The sequence below is a fragment of the Hyposmocoma kahamanoa genome, unplaced genomic scaffold, assembly GCF_003589595.1.
Source record: "Hyposmocoma kahamanoa isolate Upper Pololo Valley unplaced genomic scaffold, ASM358959v1 168, whole genome shotgun sequence".
Classification (NCBI taxonomy): Eukaryota; Metazoa; Arthropoda; class Insecta; order Lepidoptera; family Cosmopterigidae; genus Hyposmocoma; species Hyposmocoma kahamanoa.
In genome coordinates this window covers 913,762-936,643 of record NW_020653608.1, presented here as the reverse complement: position 1 = coordinate 936,643, position 22,882 = coordinate 913,762, and the positions used below count along the sequence as shown (strand labels likewise).

The window sequence follows — 22,882 nt, the reverse complement described above, 5'->3', positions numbered from 1 at the left end:
GAAACAAAGATTGTGTGTAGTCGATAAGTGTAGTGTAAATAGGGCACCCTTTATAACTATTTGTATAAATAATGTAGATTGCGAGGCCTTGGTGGATACTGGTGCTTCTGTGTCAATAATCTCACAATTGTTTGCAGATAAATTGAATTTGCAGTTCGAAAAAACGCCGAGTTTTCCTTTGCGCACAGTAGGTGGTACGCGAATAATTGTACAAGCGTCCACCAATGTTTCGTTGGTAATACAAGGAAACAAATATCAGTCAAAGCTGCTTGTTGTAGATGATGGTGATGAGCTCCTTATTTTGGGACAGGACTTCCTAACGGTAAATGGTGCGGTAATTGATTTTGCAGCCTCGAAGCTAATCTTAAAAAGAAATGTTGAAATTCCTTTCAATTCTGTCTCTGACGTCACTTCAAGGAGAAAGAACTGTTGTTCTATTGAACCAATTTTGAAAAGTCATAAAACCTGTTCATTAAACAAATCTGAATATTTATATTTCGTTAATTTATTAGATACGAATGGTGACCATATGTTTAATGTTTCGAATAGAAAAAAAATAGAATTTAATATTGATAATGCATTACAGGAGAAAAGGCGCGATGAATTAAAGCAGTTGTTATTAAAGTTTCGCGATACGTTCTCTTTTGCGCCAGGCGAATTAGGGTGTTATAATCACTCATTAGTTGAAATTAATACCTCCGATGAGGAACCGGTGCATAAAATGCCATATCGTGTCTCCCCTAAACAGAGACAAATTATTGAGGAACAAGTAGAGGAAATGTTAAAATATGGCATAATTCAGGAATCAAAAAGTCCATATGCTTCACCAGTAGTTTTAGTGGATAAACCAGAAGGGCCACCGAGATTTTGCATTGATTATAGGGCCTTGAATAAAAAAATTAAAAACGATTCATACCCTATTCCGAGAGTAGATGATTTGTTAAGTTGTTTACAAGGTGCAAAATATTTTGCAGATTTAGATATGAACTCGGGTTATTGGCAGTTAGGTTTAGGAAAAGGGAAGGAAAAAACTGCCTTTGTTACACATACTGGCCTATATGAGTTCAATGTGTTACCTTTTGGCTTGAAAACAAGTCAAGCGGTGTTTCAAAGAGCTATGGATAAGGTGTTAGCAGGCATGAAATATCGTAATGTGATAGTCTATGTAGATAATATATTGGTATATGCAAGTACCTTTCAGGAATTTAAAATTGCATTAAAGGAGGTTTTGATTCGTTTGCGGAATGCGCATTTGACTTTAAAACCATCTAAGTGTCGTTTCGGTTTTCAGAAGGTGACTGTGCTGGGACACGAAGTGTCGGCCGAGGGAATAGGACCGGATAGTAGGAAAGTTGCGGCGATGAAGGAGATAAATCCTCCATCTAGTCTGAAAGAAGTGAGAGCTGTTTTAGGATTGTTCTCTTATTATCGAAAGTTTATTGATAATTTTGCTAGATTGGCGCTTCCCATCACGAATTTGACGAAAAAGGACAAGGCGTTTGTTTGGACAAAGGAGGCGCAGGAGGCATTTGAAGTGTTAAAAGATAGGATTTGCAAGGCGCCTGTTTTAGGACATTTCTCGTCAGATAGTGAACAGGTGACGCGGTTATATGTAGACAGCAGTGGTTATGCGATTGGAAGTTGTTTAATGCAAGGTGTGAAAGAGTTGAAACCTATAGCTTATGCCTCGAGGAAGTTAAGTGAAGCAGAGAAGAAATATTCTGTTACAGAGAAGGAATGTTTAGCGCTTATATGGGCGTTGAATTATTTCAAAAGTTATTTGTGGGGACTTCGTTTTCAGGTGGTTACTGATCATCGGGCGCTTGTTTGGTTAAAAAGTAAGAGAGATATGAGTGGGAGATTAGCTAGATGGGCGTTATCGATTCAAGGTTGGGATTTCGATATTGTTTATTGCAGGGGTAAGGACAATGTTGTCGCAGATTTCTTGAGTAGGAATCCGTTGTTGGAGGACGTAGAGTCGAGAGTGGAGCGTATACCGGAGCAGAGAGACGAGTTAAGGTTATATGTTTTACGTGCGAATGATGTCCAGAGTAAACAGGAGGCAGATGAATTTTGTAGAAATATTATTAATTGTATTCGTTCAGGTGTTGGTGATAATTATCGAGGCTTCTTTTTACAGAATGGAATCCTTTTTAAGAAGTGTAGTTTGAATCAAAATTTAGTTGATTTAGTGGTCGTTCCGTCGGAATTATTTTCGGAATGTATGAAGGAACTGCATGATAGTGCTTGGACGGGCGGACATTTTGGTTTGTTTAAAACTTTTTCAAGGTTTAGACAGAGGTATTTCATAGTGAATGCTGAAAAAAAGATTGAGTCATATGTCAAAAGTTGTCAGTTGTGTCAGGAGCGCAACATAAATAAAACGATTGCACCATTGGTTTCTATTCCCGTGAATAATATTTTCGAGCGTGTAGGAATTGATGTTTTAGGCCCATTCAATCGTTCAGATAGAGGCAATAAATATATAATTGTGAGTATAGAATATCTTTCGAAATATGTAGTGTGCAGGGCCGTACCCAGGGTGACAGCGGAAACAATTTGTGAATTTTTGGTGTCCGAGATATTTTGTAGATACGGCGGAGTAAAACAAGTTTTAAGCGATAGAGGATCGGTATTTACTTCTCATTTGGTAGAGGAGACAGCGCGAGATTTTGGAGCGATTATGGTGCATACTACGGCATTCAATCCCAGGTGTAATGGTTTATGTGAGAGATTTAATAGGACGCTGTTAGGAATGTTAGCGAAATATATAGGAAGCGAACAAAGGAATTGGTGTAGCATGTTACCATTGATGTGTTTTGCTTATAATTCTAACAAACATAGCAGTACCGGGGTGTCACCATATATGGTATTGTTCGGTAGAGAATCCTTATGTGCGTCAGATATGGAATTAGGGATTAATTGTGTCAATGTTGCGGAGAACCTGCAAGATAAAATTGCAAAACAAGCAGCGTTGATTGAGGTAGTTAAGGAACGAATAGTGAGGGCGCAGATAAAACAGAAGCGAAATTATGATAAGAAGGCAAAAATGGTTGTGTATCAGCCAGGGGACTTGATAATGTTATATTGTCCTAGGAGAATTTCTAATAGAAGTATGAAATTAGCTAGATTATTTAAAGGGCCATATAGAGTAGTAGGTCGATTAAGTAGGGTTAATTATATTGTAAGAAAAGTAGATGTAAATAGGAATAGATTGTGTAGGCAGGATCTAGTCCATGTGAATAGGATGAAAAAGTTCTTTAGGAGATAATTTAATGTTTTCTTGTTTTCTATTAGGTTAATTAATCGTTTATGTTTTCTTTTCATGTGGAACGGTATCGACCTTATGAGAAATATTTGGAGTAAAATTAATATTTTCCTGTACATGCAGACTTGGAAGGAAGGGAGGAGAGGATACACCATCAAATAGATAACATTTACTTTTGTTTTTCTTATATATATTTTTTTAATTTGGTAGATATATTATCCTGTATGTGCGAATAGTTCCTGCTCATCCCTCCAGTTGATCAAGGACTGTCTGCATTCTGGGAAAATATATTTATTTAATTATTAGAAATTCTTCATGTGGTATACCCTCATACCATATGTATGTCTGAGGACATGTAGTTAGAATATGTTGTTGACGTTATACGTGGGTTGGTTCTTGTTGTTTAAGGATGACAAGTGAAGCTGATGGAACGTGATAGCTGCAAAATGAGGACTAAGGCAGCTGGGAGATCAATAGTGATGTAACCCAGTGATCGTCCGATGGATGTTCAAGCCTGTGTCGTCGTTGTGGCAGCATCCACGTTGGAGATAGCTTAGGCTGAGATAGTTAGGAACTTGTAGTGATGTTTAGAATTTTTATTAGGATCGTTCAGCCAGTTTAGGGTCGCTAAAATAAAGTGTTAGGGTTTAGTCAGGTTCCCTAATTAGATAGGATAGCTAACTAGTGAAAATATTTTGATTTGTTTGTTTAGGATGTGATCATGGTCTGTCCTTTTAGATAGGTTTTTGGCAGACCAAAGCCATAGCCTCCTCGGTGGTTTACTTGTTGGTAAGTTAGTGACTTCCAAGCAGTGTGTGGCTAGCCTGTAGTGAAGGCTGATCGCAGATGTAAGTTGCCTATCATAGGTAGACCATCAGCTAGGGATATTCGCCCCTTCAGCTGTGAGGAAGAGGGATGTAGACTAGGCTGTACTCTTTGAGTAAGATTGCTGGCTGAACATAGGTAGTGTTTATAGTTTGTATTTGGAACGCTAAGAAAATAAGGAAGGATCTTGACATATAATAGTAAGATTATTGTTTCGTAACCCTACGCCAAAATTATGTAAAAAAGTGAAATAAAGTATAAAATTGAAGATTATTATAGTTTGAGTTTATAGAAATACCTCTCGCAATGCATCTGAGCTACAGCCCTCGATTATAGTACTATATGCGATTAGATATAAGGTACTTCTGTAGGGTAATAAACATGAAATATATGCAGTCATCAAATCAACCAACTCGGACTTTTCCTGCTTACCTGCTCAGCTCCCCTAAAGATTGATAACAAATAGATTCCAATAATCAGGTTAATTTGGTTGCCACAACGTTTACGTGGATTTGATTTGGCCACTAACTTACCGAAATGGCAACTTCATATGCTTGTTAAGCGTAATTGCATTATCCCGGACGAAATACTGGAAACACCAAAAATCGCGTCACAGCGCACTAGCTGGTTTCTCGATACACGTCAAAAGAGACAAATACGCAAGTAAACCGTCCACACTATGATCGATCATATTCATTAGTTTACCTTTATTTATCTTCATGTGTGGACGGTCATATTTGCCAGTGTCTGTACGTCAAATATTTTTCCATGTACATCAAACACCCAATAGCGAATACAAGCCATGTGAAGTGCCCCCACTAAATGGGGACGATAATCCTCCTTTTCAAGGTGCAGATAAAGTGTGAGCCAAAAGAACTCACCATAGCCAAAAACCGGTAGATGTAGCAAGGTTTCTTCTGACCGAACCGGTAGACTCGGAATATGCTCTGCACATCGTGCGAAGGGTTCCAGGAGACGTCGAAGATGACGACGCGATTGGCCGCCACCAGGTTGATACCAAGTCCGCCAGCACGCGTCGATATTAAGAACAATCTATCACGAAAATTCAACCATAAGTTCGAGTCGCAAAATGTCAAATAATATGTTGCACTGCTATTACAATAGTATTATAACTCAAAATATGTGAAATTCAAGATTATACCATTGTTGAACGTAAAATTTGATTCTCTACAGGTCAATAAAGCCGTGGTTAGAAAATTGCAAAAAACAACTAAAAATGTCTACTTAACTCAAAATGAGACTCGCTTTATGTGAGCATGTTCCGGCCAAAATAGTCCTTATTCAGTAATATAATGAAATTATTTTTCCTCTTTTATTTTTAAATATGTATATTTGGCAAGTAGGAAATAACCTATAGTTAAATTTACACAGATCTTTCACGAGAAACGCGTAATTCATTTTTCGTCGATTCTGAGAAAATACACTTTTTGAGTTAATACACTATTGTAACAACAGTGCGATGTATCGACTTAAGCAATCATTGTTTACTATTAGTATTCATCATCTTCAACCCATTATTATGGTTTAGGTGGTCCCAATAGTCGCTAAATTCCCTGCGCGTCCATTATAATAACGTTTTCAGGATGATGTTGAGACTGCTCCGGTATTGCAGCGCCTCCGGGATGTTTGCGTTGGCCAATACAAATTGATTTCATGCCGTCTTGCGGAAAAAAGTACCATCGTTTGTTAGAAGTTTCCGGGGGGAGAATCAACAGCAACGCACACACTCAACAACAACGCACACACTCAACATAGCCCCGCACTAGGGAAACCCTGTGTCGCGGGTGCCATGGACACATACATAGACAAACACAAATTACACCCAAACTCACGAGAGAAATAAATGTAGGCCATACAAATATTTCTCCCGGCCCGGGAATCGAACCCAGGACCTCTGCGTGTCAGTCCGGCATGGTAACCGTTCGGCCACGGAGGCAGTTAAACATTCTGCAGCATTCTGAAGGTTGTGGCAGAGGACCACAGAGCGCCTGTACTGAGGCATCTCGCACGGACAATGATTTCGCACGAGATGCCTCGTAACTACATGACATTTTAGATTTTAATTAATTAAATAATATGTTATATAATATTCCTACTAATAATAGCTTATATATTTTTTCTATTATATTAACACCAATGGATCCTGTTAACTGAAAATTTAATATTACAATTACATCCCACTGCTGGGCACGGGGTTTACGCCGTTAGGGACATTACACATTATCCAAAAGTTTTGAACCTCCTTCGATATAAAGGTTTCATACCCGCATACATACTCGTATTGAAGGGGAAACACAATAGCCGATTCCATTTATCGATTCTATAATATCAATCTCTATGGAAAAATATTCTGTTATACAAATCAAGTTGAGGTAATTTATTATAACAAATTTACAATGTCTTTTTATAAGCTAGCAATAACATGCAACGTAAACATTTTAAACGTCATAGTACCCGTCCCGTGTGAAATGGATTACAGTATACCTCTAGTAACTGCCAAGGACAACATCGTGATGAAACCGGCACGTAGAAGATTTGAAAAAAAAAACCTGAATTATCTACATAAAAAGTACACTACAAATATATATTTTTTTTTTCCTTGTGATTTTATGTGTTAATAAATATGTGTTTTCAATTATTTTTTGTGGTGGTGGACATTGAAATTTTTTTATGACCCTCAGGAGACCCATGCCCATCAGTGGGACATATAAATGGGTTGAAGATGATGAGTAGAAATATGTAAGTAATATGTGGATGTACGTCAACGTAGCTTACCTAGCCCTAGGATTATCTTCTCTGTTGAAGTTCTTGCACCAAATGGATCTGTTCTCGCAGGAGGTGGAACCGTCCAGTCTGAAGTAGTCCACGCCCGGCGACCATGATCCTAATTAAAATATTTCAACACATTATTAACTAAAAAAAGTTATGAAAACATTTTTTCACTATATGCCCGTTTTATCACGAACAGATGAAGACGAGGCCGCGTTGCCACCGCACAGCGACCGCGTGCTAATAGACACGTCATGGCAAAATACGCCCTATTTATTTAGCATTTAAGTTTTAACTTAAATGAGCGTCCCGACCGCGCGGTTGTATTATTCAGAGGAATTTAAATGTTGTTGACTAGTAAACAGATTTCAGATTCGCCATTAATGTACGCGAAGGCGTGGTAACTGGGCGGTCGCCGTGCAGCAGCCGAGTGAAAACTTTCGGCTTTTGTATCTGGGCGCTTACGTGTCACAAGTCTTATAATATCACATTTGGTACCTTCTTAATGCGATGTTATACGAAACGCGACATTATAATTATTTTACTTTTATTTCGTCCACTCCTTTTTGCTATTTATTTTGTAAGACTATTGGAAGTCGATATACGTGTTTTGCAATTTTAGTTTAGGTCAAAATTGTAACTTACGTCATTTAAGTGCTATAAGTGACGAATAGACATGAGACGGTACAAAGTAATCTAAGAGAAGCAATAAGGAATTGCTAAAACCATAATATGTCGATGTACTTACCGACGTGCCCTCCTAATTTCTCGTCGATCCTGCCGTCTTGCGTCGCCTCGTCAACTTTGCCTAAGAAATGCTCGATCAGGTCTAATGAATAGAGCGATTGGGAAAATACCAGCCTGAAATAGACAAACGAATATTTTAATAATATATATAGATATATCGTCACTCGAAAGGCGAAATTACTAACCTTCAAAAGGACACAACAGGGCTTTAGTACTTTCGCCTTTGCAGCGAATATACATATATATTCTTAATAAACTCGTAGACATTATACATATAAATATGCGGCAACAATAATTTTGCAAGGAAGTTAAATACATTTACATATAATGTGGAATATCCTGAAGACTATGTTTCAATACCTAATGGTATAAGATAGCGCTGACTACGGAAATGCATGTTCATATCTTTTTCAATATTTATTTAAATGCACTCACTAGACTAAACTAGATTAACCGTTTTTTTTAATAATATGGGCGTGCACATAAGGATTTAATAAATCGGTCAATCATTTAAACACGTTCGCAGTTATTTGGGTCAATTTAAATAATAATAATTATAATAAAAAGTAACTAGCTGTCAAAAATCAGACAATGAAGTCAGGGATTTGTCATTTGAAAATTCGGACACTGTGTGTACTTTTTATTAGTAAATAAGTTGTTTAATTGTTTTTTATTTTTATATTAATGGCTTTGCATTCCCTTTAAGCAAATCAAAAGGTTAGAGAAACTCATACAGACATACATTACAGAGTATGGAAAAAATACGGAATTCTAATGAAAAAGGATGTGGTAGATGAGTAGGTAATAAGTATCAGCGTACATGTTAAAGCTTGGTATTACTATTTTCGATAAATAAGGACATAAACAGCGTAAGTTTCTCTCTCATAGACACTCTGGGGCGCCGTTTGTAAATTGCCCTGGCGGCGCGGTTTTTTATACTTTATGCAACACCATTTGTGAACGTCAAAATTTGAAACAGAATATTTCGAAAATTTTCGTATAAGACTTTCTAATTCAGCCAGATAGAACAGGTGGAATAGGGAAATTAATTAATAAATTTACTTACACTTTATCGCCAATGGCTTCGCATTGCCTAAGTATTTCGAAAAGCAGCACGAGTTTGTGCGAGTTGCGCATATCCTCGATCTCATCTTCGGTCACCATCGGGATCCACCACTCTGTCGGGTTCTCATTTTTCACTTCCACTATGTCGGGGTCTGCGATATCTTCCTCTGCTTGTTCAACTGTACAAAATTACAATCAATCAATCAAATAATTTATTTGCTAGAAACGTGCTCGTCACATGATTACATTAAATTATAACTATAATTAATTAATTATAATTTAAACCAACAATTCCAATATAAATAACATTATAGTACACAAATATACTGCGAATAAATAAAAAGGGAGTGAAGTAAGTTTTATAAATTTCTCACAAGTGGTACTGACAGGATAAAAAAGATCCGCAACAAGCACAGAGAAATTCGTCAGATCTGCCGACTTGTCTGAAACTCTGCTGGTAAAAGCGGACGCTCCGGTGTGGCAATAAACTCTGGTTCGAGTCCAGTCATATATCAAAGTAATTTTTGTTTGCGTTGTTTTTCCATCTTTGTATCAATAATAATAAAAAAAATTGCTAAAGATGCTGAACAAAAATGCGTCTTAAGAGCGCTTGCGCACTACGTTCGATTATTATCAGGGGGTCTACTCTCGATCTCCGTCCGAAACAATTACTGCCAAATAAGCAATACTTGATAAAATGAAAAGACGCGTGCCGCGAATGAAGCTTCATACTTGATACTTGTCTTTTCATTTTGTCGAATATTACTTATTTGACAGTAATTGTTTCGGACGGAAGTCGGACGGAGATCGAGAGTAGACCCCCTGTTCCGAATCCGAGAAATGACGGTCCGAAATGTCACAGGTATCCAAAGTGTCATTTCATCTTTAGGTGTACAAGCGATATTTGTATTTTCTCGGATTCGACATCCAAAGTTTTCTAAATTTGTGTAGTCTTGGATTCGGAACGAATACGAATCGTGCGGATACTAAACGGAACGCAAGAGCGCCACCTGGCGGTGTGCGGACCACCCTACACAAGTGGGTTTCCCGCACTACGACAGAGTCGTGACGTTGTTGGCGGACACAATCGGACACTTTTTTCCATGGTCGCCATACAGAGTAGTCGTCGTCACGGAACTGTCCTCCGTTTCGCCTATTGCCCATTTTGATCGTTAAAATTAATAGAAAGTACAAGGTCTTGTTCGATTTCAAAGTGATTAAAATATACAGTGTTACTTTAAACGTAATCGCATTGCACGATTCCTAAATCTGCCCAAACGATGTCTCAAGATTCAGAGTTCCGACATATATTTTTGTATTGCACAGTTTCGATGATATAGCAAGTAATGCGTGGTATTTACTTGGGTTCGCGCGTGTGCCTCGACGTGGGGCGTTTTTGCGATCTTTGTTTTTCTTAGCGGACTTCTTCTTCTTGCTCTTCTTGCGACTGTCGTCGCTTACGTCCGATACGTCTGACGTCGAATCTTCCGATGAGCTTTCCTGTCATACGAAACAACTTATGTTAGACGCCATATCGACACCAGCAATCAACCATATGCTAACTTAAAAATTGCAATTTTTCACTTGCGGTAAATACCTATTGTTACTAGAAGTCATTCATAATAGGTTATAAAATATATGATTATTATTATTTTCTTCGTTTTGCTAAATAATTAGGCATGAAAAGACAAAATCGACTAAATTCAAGTTAGCATTGTGTTTGTTGTGTGTCGATGTAGCCTGCGTAGAATTTTTATTTTTAATTCCTGGGGCCTAAAAGGCCGCACTATGTCGCTATGGAGGTCTCCATAGAACACTGTGAAATAGACGAATTACGTTTTTTGTTTTATTTGAAAATTCATAATATGATTATGATTCTGCCAATGCGACCTTTTTAAGCCCCTTCTTCACCACAAAAGTGTCAAAAACAAATGGACGTATGTGACTAATGCGAGTGAAGAAAGTGAAATAAATATATCAAGAGCGGCTACTAGTGACGCGGTCGATGTGGCAGAGTTCTGGGACACACTATTATGATGTATGCCATCAATACGATAAGAACACAGAGCGACTCGAGCGATTACATAGATCATATTCTCTGCCTACCCCATTGGGAGACAGGCGTGATGGTATGTTTATTACTGGTGTTAGTTGAGATATTAAAAACCTGCTATTAGATGAACATTCAGGATTTAAGACATATTGTTTTTTATTATTGATTCATATGTTCTTTTCGTAAAATCCAAACGAACTGTTCAGAGTTGAAGTTGGACAGCCAGGTAGAGCCTTAGAGTGTATTTTTTGCCCTGGTACTCACTATACAGGGCATTCCTTATTTTGAGACCAGGTAATTGTTGAGGTAATTAGGGCACAAAAGCATTTTACTTACGTCTGGCGTAGAATCGTCATCAATAAAATCAACTAGAGATCCTTCTGAGTCTTCTTCTTCTCTCTCCCTCTGTTACACAAAAAGAGAAATGCATTTATAAAATGTTTTAAAATATATTTATTTATTAAATAAGGAACTGGAAGGTGTGACGTACCTTTTTTTGCTGCATAATCTCGTATCTTTCGGAATTGTACTTGAGCACGAGCGGATGCGTCCATATCCGCTGCAGGGACTGGAAGTCCGGGAACAGGAACCCCGAGGACTTGCCCGCCAGTGGTCTGGCAGAAGACAAATTGTCCATCAATTGAACATTCAATTAAACAATCCACTATTAATGCATGATTGTTGGGCACGGATATTGTCTAAGGAGATTTTTTAGATCCTAGACCGCCATGGTCAACCAATTCGGTTTAAGAACTTTACGACGTTTTCCAGGGGTTGTTAACTGACATGCAGTTTTCATCACAATATTTTCCTGCACCGTTAGTTAGATTATTTTTCAATAAAGGAGAATTAGAATATTCTCCAATCGAGGAGTAAAACTAGGGTTTTTATTTTATAAAAACCTTAAATTCATTTATAATTAATTGTGGTGTATTGGAACACCTTTTTCTGCAATTTATGGTTGGTTCCGTATCCTTATGTCATTCTAGTATCATCCTCGAGTCGTGTCTAATAGACTTTAGGGTCGTATTCCAGAACTCTACTCAATACTCCAGTCAGGACTTGAGTATTGCAGTGAGCACTGAAAATCATACTCAAGTCTGCTCAAATCCTGACTTGAGCATTGAGTAGAGTTCCGGAATACGACTCTTAGAGTCATTGACCTACCAATAAATGGACGTCGGGTTCGCGCTAAAAAGTGTCCGCACCTATAGCGCGTTAAAATCGCATACAGAGCGGTAATCGTGCAACAGTCTTCATTTGTTCAAGTGAGAGCGCAGTTGTTAATCATGCAGTACCATATAATAATAACTTGTAAAAATTACTGCCGTAAAGTGTAAAAACAGAATTTTTTATCATATTGTCACTAAACAAATATATTGTGTTGTCATAGTTCTCATTTAAAAGTTTTATTTTGTACAGTTTTGTCGTATTTAATTTATATATAAATGAATCGTAAATATAAATTACAGAAGCACACAAAATAATCCAATAGCTAACTGCCCTTTTTCTACACATTGCATGCGCAAAAGATGGTAAGAGACCCATTACGTCAATTTCAAGAAGCTTATATAAACTTTTTGGTCATTTTCAATTGTTCGAACCACAAGCGATTGACATATTTAGAACAAAGAAACTATAGAGTCGCTTTGATTTTAATCTTATTTAAAAAAATATTTTTTATTAATGGCGTTTAATTCGAGCTAACGAAATAAAATGTCAAATGTATTTTTTTAGGAAGATTAAAAAACTAAACTAAATCGGTTTTGGAATTACGGTTTACGTTTAGTTGGAATATCAGTACATTTCTTATAATACACGCTTACTTTCACATTTGTAGTAATACTTGTATGTTTGGATCTGCCCAACTCTTTATTATTTCTTTAAGTGAATTTGCACAAAATTTGACATAATAATATATATAAAAATTCATTAATATTTACGATAAAGGCTACTCCATTACTCTTGTGTTCTAGTAATTTTCAGTCGATGCTAAATATGGTGCATTTTGTTAAATTTCCAGTAGAAGCTGAGTATGGTGTTTTTGGGTCCTTAAATTGTTTCAAGCAAAATTAGGCAGTACTGCAATGACGTTACAATTTAAATGAAATGTTTTAGTTTTTTATATTTCGTTACATGTCACTCTGTTTGTATAGGTTAACTTCGAACATTTTTTTCGTGGTTTTTGTATTAGACCCGACGTCCATTTGTTGGTAGGTCAATGCTTAGAGTGCTAAGTATTAAGTTTCGTATATACAGGGTGTCCGGTAGAGAATGGATAAACCTGAAATGCCTTATGGTAAACTTTAAGAACGTTGAAAAAAAATATTAAAAAAAATATATCCCATGTAGTACTTAAGATATGTTTTTTTTTCTTTAAATTTAATTATTTTCACCTTATTTTACGTTTTTGTACACCACGACTACAAGTTAATCAATTCCTTCGGGTTTTTTGGTGTCATAACATTCTACATTAACTGTGCTAATAGATAGGCAGTAAATAGTATGACTAACTATGGCACTTAAATTTAAAAATAAGTATTATTTCATTTTTTTTTTACAAACTTTAAGCATCTTTGATAAAAAAAAAATTATGATAACCTGAGTGGCCAACTATTCTAAAATAATGTGTATTTAAAGTAGATTTCAAATTAGTATTCATTATTGTATCTAATATAAATTAATAAACCCTGTATCGCGGGTGCCATGGACACGCAGGTAGACAACCGCAAATTTCACCCAAAAGCACGAAAGAAATAAATGTAGGCCATACAAATACTTCGCCTGGCCCGGAAATAGAAACCGGGACCTCTGCGTGGCAGATCAACATAGTAACTACTAGTTGGGAAAATGAGAATCGGGAAAAGAATAACTTACCAATGTGTCAAAATAGTGTAATGAAATAAAAACGTAACGTGTTTTCGGATAAATGAAACAAAATCTGTTCAATAAAAACAGAAATCTAGCTTGTGTTAGGTAACCGTCAGCTATACCCAAAGACGAATTATTGTCTTTGCCTTTGTACTGTTTCCGTGTTGATTCGTGTTTTCACTTACCTTCTCGAGTAGTTGTCCAAGTAATGTTGGTACAGTTTGATCTGTACTTCTGTAAGCGTTATGAACAGCACGTATTCATGCTTCGGAGGCAGGAACGGCGCTAGCACGCTGTAATCCCGTCTCTGTACAAAATACAACAAAAGTGTGAATCGCTTTTAAAAAAGAACAGTCTAAATGAGTGTAAATTGTTGTTCGAAAGCTAAAACGAAAATTACTGTTAAAACGTAACTGTCTAAATGCTAGATTAATAAAATAATTATAACTTGCTACAATTATTAATACAAACATCGAGCGCTGAGATAAAATTCCATCGATCCGGCCGGATTCGAACCGACGTCTTAATTAATTTTTCTATGTGCTTGTTGTAGGATCTTTGTATTTGGTTTTTCAACGTCTTGACAAGAACAAGCACATAGAAAAATTCGTGAGGTCCGCTGGTTCGTTCCCTGGCATGGCATAGCGTTCGGCGCGGTTTGTTCGATGACGTCGGTTTGAATCTGGCCGGATCGACGGAATTTTTTATAAGTGTTAGATTTTTATATTAATAATTACAACAAATTAGTGGAGTAATTTCACAAAAAAATAATTGAATATCAATTCAATACAAATTTTAAAATAATTATAACTTCTTTACAAATAAAACAGATTCTATTTATCGATTCTATGGTGTCAATCTGTAGGCACAAATATTTAGTTTTACGCATCAAGTATTTGGGGCAATTTATTTTTATCTTTATCATTACATTTTCTCTCTACTTCACATACCGTAATTTTTACTTAATATTACAACTGCAACAAATATTGTTTGTTTTTGATATATTGTAACAAATTTACTATTTATTTTTGTAACCTGGTTGACAGATTACTAAAAAATAGTATGTGTGTAATGGTAAATATTGGAAATGTCACCATACTAATCCTGTGTGAAATGGATTATAGTGGAGTATATTTTTTTAAATATTTGAAAATTATGGTAGTGAAATTTTTTTTTTATTATACCAAGCAACGCGACGTACAAGTCGTGCGCCTGGTGGGAAGGCTCCATTTATATTACGTCGTAACGAAATGGAAGCGGAATTTTCGCGCATTCCGCGGAAGACTATGGTTCGTATCTAGCTTGTGCGTTACACAATTGACGTTCATTATGCTGTGTACAATATCGTTACAAAAATTCGCTTCCATTCCGTTCCGCGGCAATATAAATTGAGCCTAAGCGACACGCCTATCCATAACAGTTGCAGTGTCATTCAGAGCTTTAAATAGCAAAGATCTTATGGGCACAGCCACTGCGCCCGTCAACCTGAGACATAAGTAAACAATCGTTCAAAATATACCAGTCCCTTCGATACCATGGACGTTGCAATACGTCCGAAGCGTCGAGGTGATTAAAATATGTTTTATACGTGATTAAGTCTCGAATTAAAAATCAAATAATGTGTGAAAATTGTGAAAGATTTAATCAAAGAATTGTTCAAAAATTATCAGTGTTAATTACTGTAAAAAGAACAGAGCGCTATGTGTAAACGTAAACTACTATAGAAACTGAAATGAGGACCGACTGTTACCTGGACTGCGCCATCCAGCATCTTGTGCAGGACGTGCGACCGGCGCTTCATGACGCGGATGTCCTGCTCCGTGGAGTCGGTGTACTGCCCATTCGTGATCGGGTTCACGAACCTGTTCAGGTACTCGTTGTACTTGCCCAGCAGGTTCGGCTTCACGAACTGCACCATGCAGTAGTCTGGACAAGAGCAAAGTTCACAAATTAAATACTATAACGCAGTAATAACCCGCACTCGAAACGAGCAAAATTTTGCCTCGCCTCTCGCGTTTCGTACCACAAGATGGCGGAGACCCCCGTTCGCGTCTCTCGCGCCGTACTAGTTTTTTTTATCATAGACTGACATGTAGCAATAAAATTCGTGTAACAACTTCAATATTTCCGTGATTAAAGTGTTTTTAACATTACTGGAGTTTTACAATAGTCATTTCTGGATATGCCAAAGATTCGCACGGAGCGTCACGCTTCCACATTTATATGGCGGACGGCTATGGAGGGAAAACCCTTCCTGCAGACTGGTTCGCTTATTATTATATATATAAGGTTATTTTTATTTTATTTTATTCGGAACAACAACAGCTATAAATATCGATTTACAATGATTTTTTTTACGCACACACTGATAGCCCCGCACTAGGTAAACCCTGTATCGCGATTGCCAAGGACACACACATAGGTAGACAACCACAAATTACACCCAAACTCACCTTGTTACAATAGAAATAGCATAAAATATACATTGATAAATTTAACGTCCTCTGCCTTGTCGCTGGCCGAATTATAAGGACACTTATGGCCCAATGAATCCGACTGTTGCCCCAGTTGGACTTGGATTAGTTCATACTTTCCCAGAGTGGTCCCTACCAGTCCAGTGGGCGCTGAAGAGTCCTTGTAGGGGCCTCGGAAGAAATTGGGGGGCGTTGATGCGGTTCAGGGGGTGCTACCGCATTTGACAAAAAAAAACTGACTTACCTATATAAACTACATTAGAAATACATACATTTTTCCTTGTGATTTTTGTGTTAAGTTAATATAAAAAATACGTGTTTTTTTGTTTTTTTACGCAAATTTTTTTTTATCTTGCCTAAGTGGGCAGTGAGCTAACAATTTAGGGAACCTGTGATCTAGATGTTACACAACACGATTTTATTCAATAAATCCACAAGATAACTCAACCAGATAGGAAAATATTCTTAAAAAGGTGAAAAGTAACAAAAATAAACGGTAAAAATATTGTATTGTCATTTGTTTATTTAAAATCCGTGATAATGAGTAGTAAAGTGAAACTACTTTTCCGGATTTAAATCGCGTATAATTGTTTTTTCAAACAAACCGACGTTTCGGGCCCTTTACAGGTCCCAACGTTACAGTCAACCGTGACCATGGGACCTGTAAAGGGCCCGAAACGTCGATTTGTTTGAAAAAACAAATATACGCGATTTAAATCCGGAAACTTAGTTTCATTTCCTATGTGTAACAATCGCGAAAACCTAAGAACTCGATGAGTAGTAAAGTGTTTAAACAACTCTAGTTTTGATTATTTAGGTTTAACATCTCCTTTATTATCATTTTTAAGATTTTAGCAGTCAATATCGTAGCAATCAACATAATAAAGGTAGGCAGTAAATTTCGTCGTATTATGTTACCAATTTCCTCACTTATACTATTACGTTCTACGGCACAATACTAGCAAAGGCTTCGTAGTCCTTGGTGGCTCAATCATTGACCCATTTGATTTGTTTGGTTTGTTCAAACTTGTTTTTCTATTTTAAGTGTATAGCAGTACAAACTAAAGTTGGATTCAGAGTGTGCCCAAATAGTGGCAATTACAATGATACCTTCGATGAAATAATTTCCAGACTGAAAAAGAACATAACATACATTCCTTCAAGTTGTTCTGCAGCGGCGTCCCGGTGAGCACGATGCGACGACGCGTCTTCACGCGATTCATCGACTGCGACAGGCTCGTCTTCTCGTTCTTCAGCAGGTGACCTTCGTCGCACACCACCATCTCTGGACCTGGTTTCCGTAAAACATTATATTGTCATATAATTTTTTTTCTTGATAGTGTCACCATAGACAGAGTCATTGACAACTTTATCTTTATTTGTACAAAAATTGTCTTGTGGAATCGAAGCTCCGAAATTTCGATCACTGCAGAAATGTTGCTTGTTAATCTGATTTTGTATAAGATACATTTCAGGGAGAATGTGACCACATGCACCATGTTTTCTGTCGTTGAAATACCACTCAATGGCACTTGGCGCTTCGTATCCTCTTTAATATGAAAATCTACGAGGTAATAATGTAAAAACCCTAGCAAAAATCGGTCACTACTTTCAATAATAGGCTTGAAAATAATCCAAAGCGCCATGCTGCAATTTTAAAGATTCAATTTCTTCTACAGAGAATCTGAACGTCGATTGCCATTGGCAAAACTCAATTCTTGCTCTATCGTTTCGTACCCTTATTGGTATGAAAAAGCGACCTATTCCACTAGTCCCTACCAGCTATCCCTTCTGGTGGGGACAAGTGGATTTATTTTCCACTCTTCCCTACCACACCGTCCCTGGTTAGGATAAGTGAAATTTAATTTCCACTTATCCCTCATCAACTCAAAATCAACAAACTTAAAAGTTATACTCCAGTTTCTATGCGCATGTTGTGTCCATACGTCAAAAGTGCTCTTATCTTATGAAAGTCTTAAAAACACTGCAAACTACATAAAACAAATTATATATGTGAAAATTTATAAGTCTTCTATAAAAAAGTATCGACTAATTGGATTTTTTGTTCGTAGAATTTTTATACCTCTCTCCTGACCATTTGTAATTTTCTAGATGTGGCCTTATTACTCCAATGGCACACCATCTTATGGTTCAAAAGTAAATTACTGTCATTATCGATGTTTCAGTATAAAGAAAGCAACTAACCGGGATCAACGAGGCTCTCCTGGAACTGGCGGAGCATTTTCTTCTTGAACTTCTTGTTGCTGTCCGATGAGAGGTTGCGGAACATCTCGTAGCCCAGTACGCACACGCCGCCGTGCGTGAACCACTGCGACAGCTGGAACGCTCGCTCCGAATTTTGCTTGAACCTGGACAGGTGGGGACAAACAGATGCCGTCATTACTCATGTCGAATTAACCCTACGGCAGAGCTCAGTCACTCGCTTAAGGTTAGGCGATAAGTGCCTACCGATGAGTGTACCGACGTCGGCACAAGCGGTACACTCATCTCTCATCACTCATTTCTCTCGGTTTAGGCGAATCCCTCTCAAACAGAAATATGTAGAAACTGCTCTCTATTAGTAGTTATTTGTGAGGGAGAAATAAAGAGTTAGTAGTATTTTTATTATTATAAAAAATTACAAATCGATTTCAACTCAAGTAGGAATCTTTAAAAAAGAAAAATGACAACACTGACAGCGACGATAGAAGGGGCATTCGGGGAATTGCATTGACGAAGTTATAGGAAAGAGAAAAAATATTAATTTTGATAATATCGCTGCCTTTACATAATACCGCTGTATTGCAGAATACTATGATTTTGAACTAAGCATATAGCAACGAGCAGAGCATCTCAAACTGTGCGATTAAATTGTTTTTTGACGTAGGAAGTTGTGTTTACTTTAGATTCAGTTTCGCTACCTCTGCTCGTCGCTGTATAATTAGCGCATAGTCGTAGTAGCATTTTGTAATACTGCGTTATTGTATAAAGGCTGCAACATGTACTCATGAGACGTGAAGGATGTTTCTATGTGATGCGAAAGATTTTTTTATGATACCAAGTGACAGGACGAACAAGTCGTGCGCCTGGTGTTAAGCGACACGCCTGTCCATAACAATTGTAATTCTACTCAGAATTTTTAATCACAAAGATTCGAGAGGCACTGCATCCGTCACCCTGAGACATAAGTTGACAAGTGCCACGTGCCTATAATTTCACCAGCACCCGAACCCTTCAAAACCAGAACGCGATAATGTTCACATTACTGCTTAACGGCAGAAATATGTAAGGTGGCAATACTTATCTGGACGTACCCTTTCACAAGGAGCTTAACTGCCAGTAATAACTATATACTAAGTGTGTTATGAACTATTGTTTTATTTCAGAAGTGAACATCAAGCTGTATTATTTTAAACTTTAATTGTGATGACACGGTAATCACAAAATCAAAAATATATAATATCATCATCAAGCGAATGCGCTCTGAACATTTACGCTCGCTTTCATACATACCAACGTAAACTTTGCTGGGATACAACAACGTACATGGAATGCGCAGACTGGACCACATGCTACCAGAAATTCTGAACGATCCCTGGTAGATCGTGCTAAGTGACATTGAGAGTGATGTCAAGAAACGTAAAACTATTTTAAAGAGACACTATCTTGGTTTGTAGTATATGTCTACATTTAAATAAGTGTTATAGATATTATTATCTATAACAACTATTGAATGTAGACATAATAGTCTAGAATTAATTAATATTATAGGGAATTGTAAATTAATTTAAGTGTCGAGCTTGTTAGCTCATCGCTAGGTGGTTAAACCACAAAGTTTTTACCCAGCGATAAAGAAGCGTCGTTTTTTTGGAAAATTTATTCTTGAAACTGAATAAATAAAAAAATAAAAAAATATATCGTGGCGTGCGTGCCCTAACACCTGGCCTGCAATAGTATAGTGTAAACTATCTACACGATAGGTAGGATAGATGGTGTGGTGTTACCTGGACAACTCGTAGATATCGACGTCGTAGTCTGTCTCGGCGTGCTTGAGCCACATGCGGAACTCGTTGACCCAGTTGAGCACGGTGGACAGCGGACACACGACCAGCACGCGGTTCACGCCCGTCAGGTCGCTGTTTGTCAGCAGCGTGTGCGTCAGGGACACCACCTGAGATGCGTCATTAAATTAAACTTCCACGTCTCACTTTATTTTCTTAGAAGAAATCAACGTGCCTCCAGTGAATCAGTGACTTACATATGCAAAAATTTACAGAAAACTAGTTAGAAGTTTTATATTTTGTTTTAGGGCTATTGAGCACATTTGAAGAGCTCTTATAGTAAAATAAATAAATAATAAATAAATAACGCACACACTCAACATAGCCCCGCACTAGAGAAACCCTGTGTCGCGGGTACCATGGACACACACATAGACAACCACAAATTACACCCAAACTCACGAGACAAATAAATGTAAGCCATACAAACATTTCTCCCGGCCCGGGAATCGAACCTGGGACCTCTGCGTGGCAATCCGGCATGGTAACCGTTCGGCCACGGAGGCAGTTAATAGAAGAGTCTATATTACTTCAGCTTGAATTCAAATTTTTCCCGTACTAATACGGTTCATTTTGCCTAAGTCGAGTGGCAGGGACACTGGCCTTTATTTCAGAATTTATTTTTTTGCACACGCAATTAAAGCTATTTGAAAAATGTATGTCGTATAGAATACGTGTTCTATTTAGTTCAGATGACAAAAAAAATCTGTAGGTATATGTAGGGTACCTATTCAATACATCGGTTTCCTTGTAAAGTTTCGAGGAAGTTTGTTTTTTTCTAACGGGAAAACTTTTAGGAATCGTGTTTTCACACTGTATGCGACTCAGTGTATGTCCTCAATTATACTATATAGTTTTTCCAAAATGATTGATCCAACACTTTCGCTGTTAGGTGGAATCAACCAAAGTCATTTCAGATTGTATCAACTCATAATGGTATTAACTTTTCGTTAACCTGACCACAAAGGCAAAGTTCTTGCAGGGAAATAAAATGATATTGATAACCCAGAAACAAAAATTGGCAGAAAAGATGCCATTGCCTCAAGATAGCTCTCACCGTAAACCCGAGCTAATCTAAACTACGTTATATAAAAACAATAAACATACCTGCAAAGTCTTTCCCAAACCCATGCAATGGGCGAGAATGCAACCGGAGCCTTTGTCCTTCTTAATTCTTTTCACGCTCTCGAAGCACGCGTCCCACATGAACTTAATTCCGTTCGCCTGAAAACAAAATATATCGTAAAATAACTAAAATCCGACTGCTCAAGTATAGTCAACATCACTATCGTGTCAAACCAAAACACTACGAAATAGCTTTTTAGTTAAGTTATAATGGCTGCATGGAATTTCTTAATATCTAATGTAGGAAGTAAGTTAAATATATCTTATTGTGTTATTAACCTCAAAAATTACAAGAAGCCGAAACATCTTTTTGCAGTTTTTCTCAAAATGCTGTTTTAGATTGAACAGTGTTTTGGTTTGACACGGCAGAACAGTACCATAACACACGTATCATATCAAGCATGTCGTCACCTTTACCATAGTATAATAAGAGTCCTGTACGGACAGCATTAGCATAATCTCGCGGTGCACTCAAGTTGACCAGCGCGGGTCGTCGCGCTTATCATCATAGAATTATAGCGTTCGCTCGGTGTTTCAAAAAGGACATCAAATAACAAACGTGTCTATTGTGTTTATAGTTGTTCGAATAACAGTGTCAAAAATCAGACTCACTGTACTAAAAATGTGCGTCATTTCGTTTCTATTTCATAATCATACTCTGATATTATATAAACATCAATGTGTAGGTACTGTTTTTGACGAAGATTATTTCAATATACCACGAGAATACTGTAAATGAATGAATACCTACCTTATTTTTTTACAAATTACGTTAACTAAAATAATAATGTGACAACCCTACGCTCCGAGTGACGACGTGTAATCATTGACGCGTCGAACACGCGGAAGCACTACTTGTTTTATTATACTATGCCTTACTACGAACGGACGTTGCTTATAATTTTAAGGAAAAAAAAATATATAGCTCGGTTCAGAATTTCAAATTCTGGAAGAGGCAGACATCGACGTACATACATATCTCGAACAGACGTAACTTATAATTTTGACGAAAAAAAACAGCTCTTTTAGAATTGAAATGTCCTATGTTGTAATGTAAGTAATCGAATGTGGATAGAAACGCTGGGAGAGGTAGACCTCGACAGACTTATCTCAATCAAGCTGGGGTGTCCTTAAAAAAGGTCAAATTAAAAGTACCAACAAAAACGGGCCGATATGAAGACTAGAGTTGCAAAACTATAATGAATTCATTGCGAATATTCGGTTACTATTCGGTATTCGGCTTATTCATCCTTTTTTTTGGTATTTGACCGAATACCTAAAAACAGACTAAATATTTGTTGTGAACCGAGTTTTGTTCAAATTTAATGATATTATTACAAAATGTTTAATGCCTATATCTAGACGACTCGATTTGCCTTTCTATTGAATCGATTCGCTTGATAATCACATTGAAATAAATCAATACAAAAAATCGTTATATCGTATGCACTTGAATCAATTTTCATAAAATTCGAATCGTAATGTGCGTTCTTAGTACTGACAATCCACACGATTGCAACTTTTGCCTATTTTTCGTAAAAAAAAAAATTGTTGCCTCTTTTTCGTACAAAAAAAATTGTTGCCTCTTTTTCGTACAAAAAAA

The 22,882-nt window shown here is 37.2% G+C and overlaps 1 protein-coding gene across 4 annotated transcripts in view; it reads right to left on the bottom strand.

Annotated features, from left to right (window-relative positions):
• The window catches only part of LOC113225616 (transcriptional regulator ATRX homolog), a 55,555-nt gene that overhangs the window by 18,085 nt on the left and 14,588 nt on the right, over positions 1 to 22,882 (bottom strand). For all 4 annotated transcript variants that reach the window (XM_026457975.1, XM_026457971.1, XM_026457973.1 and 1 more), the window contains exons 10-22: positions 21,262 to 21,378; positions 20,098 to 20,264; positions 18,299 to 18,462; positions 17,247 to 17,384; positions 15,370 to 15,545; positions 13,805 to 13,926; positions 11,239 to 11,362; positions 11,085 to 11,153; positions 10,057 to 10,195; positions 8,697 to 8,874; positions 7,632 to 7,744; positions 6,890 to 6,998; positions 4,975 to 5,146 (exon numbers count right to left, since the gene is read on the bottom strand). In XM_026457975.1, coding sequence (XP_026313760.1) covers positions 4,975 to 5,146; positions 6,890 to 6,998; positions 7,632 to 7,744; positions 8,697 to 8,874; positions 10,057 to 10,195; positions 11,085 to 11,153; positions 11,239 to 11,362; positions 13,805 to 13,926; positions 15,370 to 15,545; positions 17,247 to 17,384; positions 18,299 to 18,462; positions 20,098 to 20,264; positions 21,262 to 21,378 — 1,788 coding nt within the window. The remainder of the gene's footprint in view (positions 1 to 4,974; positions 5,147 to 6,889; positions 6,999 to 7,631; positions 7,745 to 8,696; positions 8,875 to 10,056; positions 10,196 to 11,084; positions 11,154 to 11,238; positions 11,363 to 13,804; positions 13,927 to 15,369; positions 15,546 to 17,246; positions 17,385 to 18,298; positions 18,463 to 20,097; positions 20,265 to 21,261; positions 21,379 to 22,882) is intronic.